The sequence below is a fragment of the Acipenser ruthenus genome, chromosome 3, assembly GCF_902713425.1.
Source record: "Acipenser ruthenus chromosome 3, fAciRut3.2 maternal haplotype, whole genome shotgun sequence".
NCBI lineage: Eukaryota > Metazoa > Chordata > Actinopteri > Acipenseriformes > Acipenseridae > Acipenser > Acipenser ruthenus.
Window position 1 is genome coordinate 87,349,369 of NC_081191.1, and position 6,862 is coordinate 87,356,230.

Consider the following 6,862-nt stretch of genomic DNA (forward strand, 5'->3'; position numbering starts at 1 on the left):
AAGCATGGCAAACTGTGGTAAACTATGGTAGATGTATAGTATAGCCATGGGAAAAGCGTGTGAAAACTGCAAGATTACAGTGCACATTTACCATGGGAAACTTCAAATGTTTTCAGTGTAAATTCACTGGCAAACGTTTCGACTACAAGTCTTTCTCAATCCAAAAAGATTCCCTTCTCAAGAGTCGTTTGTTAACTGAGCCACCGTGTTGTTTTACCAACATACATCAATGAACAAGGCCACTGTATAAACAACTTGGCCCTTGAAGACCTGTATTAATGAACATTATACACAGGGATCAGTAGTAGGTCCTCTGCTATTCCTAATCTACATTAATGATTTAGATTCTGGTATAGTAAGCAAACTTGTTAAATTTGCAGACGACAGAAAAATAGGAGGAGGCGCAAACACTGTTGCAGCAGCAAAGGTCATTAAAAATTATCTAGACAGCATTCAGAACTGGGCAGACACATGGCAAATGACATTTGATAGAGAAAAGTGTAAAATATTGCACGCAGGCAATACAAATGTGCATTATAAATATCATATGGGAGATACTGAAATTGAAGAAGGGAACTATGAAAAAGACCTAGGAGTTTATGTTGACTCAGAAATGTCTTCATCTAGACAATGTGGGGAAGCTATAAAAAAGGCCAACAAGATGCTTGGATATATTGTGAGAAGTGTTGAATTTAAATCAAGGAAAGTAATTTTAAAACTTTACAATGCATTAGTAAGACCTCACCTAGAATATTGTGTTCAGTTCTGGTCACCTCGTTACAAAAAGGATATTGCTGCTCTAGAAAGAGTGCAAACAAGAGCAACCAGAATTATACCGGGTTTAAAAGGCACGTCGTATGCAGACAGGCTAAAAGAATTGAATCTATTTGGTCTTGAACAAAGAAGACTACGCGGTGATCTGATTCAAGCATTCAAAATTCTAAAAGGTATAGAAAATAAAAAATACGAATAATGGAAATAATTTCTTAAAATAAATTATATTTGCGAAGAATTAGTTGTCTTTTTCACTCTAATCAATGTATATTGTCCTGCTGGCAACCAAATACTAGCGGTCTTTATTTTCTCGATACAGACTGACTGCCATTAAATCAGTCGTAAAATCTGGGGGCCAACTCTTGTCTCACAGTAGATGGGTTGAGTAAAAAAGAACAATATTATAGCATTAATCCCATGACATCCAAGGTTTTACAGTGTTCTGTATTTCCACGTGGATTGTTATGTCAGGGGAGATGATCTCAGCTGGTTCACTGGACTGGATGGACTTGTGATCTACACTGTGCTCTTCATTGATGGTTCTTTCCCTTATAAAAGTTTATCACAGTAAATCTGCACGGTATTTGTGCAGTTTTTCCATGGTTATACTATGCACAGTTGTTTACTATGGTTTGCCATGTCTTTTTGAATATGCTTTACCATGCCTCTCTGGGCTTCACCATGCTTTCACCCTGCTTTATTACACTATACTATGCTTTTACTATGGGACACTTTCTATTAGGGTTTTTATTTTGATAATTCCATGAAATATTCTAAAAGTAATTCCATAAATGTTCCATGGCATGCTCAGTAATTCCCTATACAGGTCTTGCATGTGTAGTTTTGAAAGAAACCTACATTTTAGCACACACATGTTTTCATTTTGAAACGTGATATCTGGTGCCACACTTGATTAAAGAGCTCTCTGCTCGCGGGCCTTGCCTGTAGATAGCAATGACTGATATGCTTTGCAGTCAGTAAGATGCTTTGAACACAAAGACAGTGCTGAAGTGAAATGATCTAGGAAGTGCAAGTATAGCGGATTTCGTGAGGGGACAAGGCAAGTCAACTGAGAACATTACTTTACCTTGTAGCACCAGCTGTCATGTTTTATAATTCAAATACTCATTTGCAACACATGTTTCTGTTGAAACTGCACAGTGAGGCCTACAGTGAGATTTGGGAGAGTATTTTGTTACTGTAGCTACAACTCATTTAAGAGAATTAAACAAAGTTCCCATAAGCTGTCATAAGAGCAGACAGGTGTTTATTGTGAATTTACCATATATTTTACAAAATGTTAAAAGTGGGACATTTAATAATCGAATCAAAGAACTTAAAGTAATGATTTTGTGTATGTCATTAAACATTATCATCAATAAGAGAATCTTATACTATTTAAAAGTGTCCTCGAGTGAGCCGTGTGCGCTGCAGAATACCGCTTCACACTAGTCCTCTTGCCCTGTCCATCTCAAGAACCATACTCAAAAACGTTTGAATGAATCCAGCTCAAAGCGTCCACACTTAAGTACCGTTTCATGTTCAGATGAGCTTAATGCGTACAAACACTATTAAAAGAGTCTGGTTACAGTTCCTAGCGGCGCAATGGACTGTGGGACTGCAATAATAATTTAACACCATGCACTGTCTGTTTACAACATTGCAAATACGAAGCCTGTGCTTACGGAACACATAGCGCTTCTTAAAAACACAAGGTATCAGCGATGGAGAAGGCAGCAACAGTCTCGCCACAGGCAAGCTTTGCATAGGCTCCTGCACTGGCTAGGTGTTCTTCCACTGCTTCTCCATGCAAGTAGACATTTTATCATAAACGTGTGCATTTCGTTTTGAACTGTGAAGTTCTCCTCGACCAATTTCATCGCTCCAGATATCAATAAGTGCATTAATTACGCCACCTGACCACATCGCTCCACGATCCACCATTTTACAAGATGAGCCTAAAAATGGTATGGCAGTATTGATAGTCATTCTCAGCTCCTTCAGGCACCTGTTCTGAGTACTGTCCACGCGCCGAAACATATTGGAGCAACAGCGTCCACGCTTCTGACAAACCGCACTACCTGAGTCCGGTTGTCGAGTACGGTATTAAACACTGCTTAGTGTGGACGCTAACCGTATTTAGCACTTTTAAGGCGGTTTAAAGGTAACTAATACGGGTTAAAGGCATAGTGTGGACAGGACCAAAGTGACCACAAGAAGACACTCAGAACAAACAGGGTCAACTGCACACATTAGCAAGCACCACAGTAGAATTGCTTGAGCCACACGAACACCATCACTTGACCAGCAAACAGGCGTTATATTTAACAATGACCGAGGTTTGTTATTATTATTATTATTATTATTATTATTATTATTATTATTATTATTATTATTATTATTACAATTTTACTAATAGGGAAATAGTTAGGGTTAGGGTTAGGGTTAAGGCGTTTTAAACTGTTAAATAATAACCTTGGGACCTTGGGGGGTGGGGGGCAGAGGGTGAGGGGGGGGGTGAGGGACTGTGAAATATATTAATATTATTGTTGTTCACAGTGATCATAACCTGTAAAAAAAAACATCTACTGGCAGCAGTTTTTGGGGGGGTTCTTAAGAACAGAACAAATTCCACTGACAGTAAGATAACCCCCAAAAAGGCTGCTTCTGGAAGTTTAACGTCATCAGGGCTGAATACAGATAAATATTTATATTTTTGCTTCAGGTTACAGAAAGGGAAATGAGTTGTTATATTAAGAATTTGTTTTGTGCAGCTGCCAGAACATCTGCTTAAAACTATTTTGGCGAGATACTTTTGACTTTGTTCCTCCCTATTATATGCCAAAATTTATGGAAGAGTATGTCAAGTTACTGCACAGTACAATAATACCAATGTACATTATTATTATTATTATTATTATTATTATTATTATTATTATTATTACAGTACTTACTTTCTCCTTCTATTTTGTCGCGGTTGCGGCTCCATATGATCTGTCTGGTTTCTTGTTTAACCTGGAAAGTTCTTCTCTCGGGTCTCTGGGACTTTTTCTGGTAGAACAGAGTCATGACTGTGCCCATATCCAAGCTCCGCAGCACCCGCGCGCCGGACTCGCCCCAGTCCAGCATCCGGAGCGTGCTGCTCGGTACTGTGCCGTTAGCGGTGTCCTCCAAACACCCATTCGAATTGGTGCCTACTCTGGCAAGGGACATCTTCAGAGCATGACAAAGTAGACCTCACAGGTCACGAATCACTAATACTGTACTGATAAAAAAAATATGAATAATAATAACAAATAACAATACTACGCGGTTTAAAGAAACATGGCATGTATATATATATTAAAAACTGTATTGGAAGGCGTCCTTATAATATTGAAATGCAATTTTAAAATGAAAGACTAATACAATACAAATAAAAACGGATCAATAATAATAATAAAAATAATACATCGCATTTTAATGTATAGTATGCTAAAAATTACAAATATATTAGAAGGGGGTTCTTATAATATTGAAATAGAAATGGATAAATAATTCGACTATACAATACATAACAAAATTACGATATAAATCATACTTAATGTAAAAAATATTGTACAAAAACTGAATTAAACCATTTGCGTAAATGCGTAAAAAAAACATAAAATGTTGCTGTGTTTTTGTTCCTTCTTAAAACATTAAAATCAATGTTACTATAATCCACAATGCGAAGTTACAAAGTTTCCACCGTGCAGGATGAAGATGAAATAAAAAAAAAAAAAGCAGTGTGATGTGTTGCTTATCCAGCTTCCCTCGGTCATGAAATAGAAGAGAGGCAGGTTAGTGGGATTTCTAAGTGGCGATTCTTAATTTGTTTTCCTCTTGCTCAGAAACCACCATTATTTCACTGTATTTCCCTGAAATACAATCGCGAATTCGAAACGCAACCGTACAATCTACATGTAACCAGAAAGAGAAGATGAAACGGGAGAGTGGAGAAGCTTAGCGTCTGTAGTTAAAGCGCCATCAGGTAGAGCGTTGGCACGGTATAACCAAACCATGCCCTTTATCCATCGACTACTCCGGCTCCCCTTCCTTTCCGCCCCCGATTCCTCTGGCACTGTCGATCTGGAGGGCTCGGTCTAGGATCCCGGCGTAGGCATGTTGGTATCGGTTCTACACTCTCTCAGTTTCAGTCCCAGTCAAACCGACGGCGTCTGAGAGAGGAAACGGACACACACAGGGGCCGGAAAGAGATCAGAAAGGATTTTGTAAAAAAAAAAAAAAAAAAATACATATATATATATATATATAGCCTATATTTATATTACAGCATCTTGGAAATACAGAACGAGGCGAGAGAGGGTGGTTCTCAAATTACTGAGAAACAGCGAAATCATCAGGTCGAAAATGGAATTTTCTCAGCAGACAACTGAATTTCTCTTAAAAACACAAAAATAGGCAGTACTGTAGCACGTGAAGTATAAACACTTGTGTGTAGTCGTGTTGTCCCTGACATGACTGATAAAATTGTTTTGCATCTTTCTGCAACATACAAAAGCTGTATTTCCCGTTGCATGTCGGTTTCAGTCACAACGGGCAAGACAGCAGAGCAGACAGGTGCTTGGATGAACAGTAATTACATCCATGACTGTACAAATTAATGTTTAATTAGGAGCAGCGTCTAAAATGATGACTGTACCATTCTGCAGCAAAGATTGTATTAAACGCACTGGTGCTACTGTGCTCAGTACTGGTCACCACAGTACCAAAGGGACACTGTGGCCCTGAGGGATACTCCAACAAAGTGAAATCAGACTAATCCCAGCAGGGCTAAAGGAATGAGCCATGACGGTAGGCTGAAGGAACCAAATCTATTTAGAACAAATAATTATTGGGGACTACAAACCAGGACCAGAGGACACACAGTTGGAAATGAAACTGATATAGGACAGACAGAGGGTAGGAGACTGATTTCTTCTTAAAAAAAATAATTTTAAATGATGTGATTAGGGTGGCCAACTGTCCGGTTTTGGACCGGAAATCCAGTTTTAAGGGAAAAGTCCGGTCCTTGCAAATCTTGCATGCTCACCGTTCTCGCTGAGTCAGCCCTTTCAACGCTCCACTCTGCAAACATGTTTGTTTGTTTTTTGCTATAGGTCAGTTAAGTTTGAGAACTACACTGAAATGTATTCTGCGTTATTTTGCCATTTACTGCTTAGCGGGATACGGTTACTGCGCATCTATATTAAAAACAAATAAATACATAAGTAAATCACACACAGCTTCCTTTATTGAGCACAAGTGTAATGTTATTTTCAGTTAAGCGGAAAAAAGTGGTACGCAGCTCACATGCTGAAACAACTTCTGAACAACTTCCGCTTAGAAAGCACGTTGAAATCTGGTATGTTAGGCTGTTTTCGGTCTTTTTCATCTTTTTAAATTGAATTTATCATATAAGAATTGATGCTGTTTTGAAGGCAAAGGGTGGTCACACCAAATATTGATTTGATGTAGATTTTTCTTCTGTTCACTCACTTTGCATTTTGTTAATTGATAAATATAAACTATTAACATGTCTATTTTTGAAAGCATTCTTACTTTACAGCATTTTTTCACACCTGCCTAAAACTTTTGCACAGTACTGTATATATATATATATATATATATATATATATATATATATATATATATATATAAACTGATAGGAAGAGGGACATTAGAATAGCTAGAGTGGAAGGAGAGCTTTTGTAAAATTGCAGCCACATGTGAGTGGAGAATAGCTGTTGATATACGAGCCAGCGAGTTCAAAGCATGCCGTGTCAGTTCTCCAACAGCAGAGGTCAGTGCGCACAGGTCCTGTGGAGATGACATCATCCCTCAGCTATGCTCTGATTACCTCCAGATGCCCGCGACGGCTGGACAACCGCTGGACAAGCCGAGTCTAGTTTCACAGCTCACAGGGTGGCGCCAAGCACATTGTGTACAGTGTGTGTCTGTTAGTGTGACTGTCAGTTTGTGTGTGTCTGCATGTTTCAGTGTATCTGTCTGTGGAGCTACACAGATCTATAATCTGCAGTTTTGAAACAAACACATTATAGCAAGG

The 6,862-nt window shown here is 38.5% G+C and overlaps 1 protein-coding gene across 2 annotated transcripts in view; it reads right to left on the reverse strand.

Moving 5' to 3' along the window:
• The window catches only part of LOC117394730 (1-phosphatidylinositol 4,5-bisphosphate phosphodiesterase gamma-1-like), a 60,910-nt gene extending 55,896 nt beyond the window's left edge, over positions 1 to 5,014 (reverse strand). The window contains exon 1 of one of the 2 annotated variants that reach the window (XM_033993230.3): positions 3,729 to 5,014. In XM_033993230.3, the coding sequence (XP_033849121.2) occupies positions 3,729 to 3,987 (259 nt within the window). In that variant the 5' untranslated portion in view covers positions 3,988 to 5,014. The remainder of the gene's footprint in view (positions 1 to 3,728) is intronic. The other variant, XM_033993229.3, reaches the window with a different exon arrangement.
• Between the last annotated feature and the right edge of the window lie 1,848 nt (positions 5,015 to 6,862).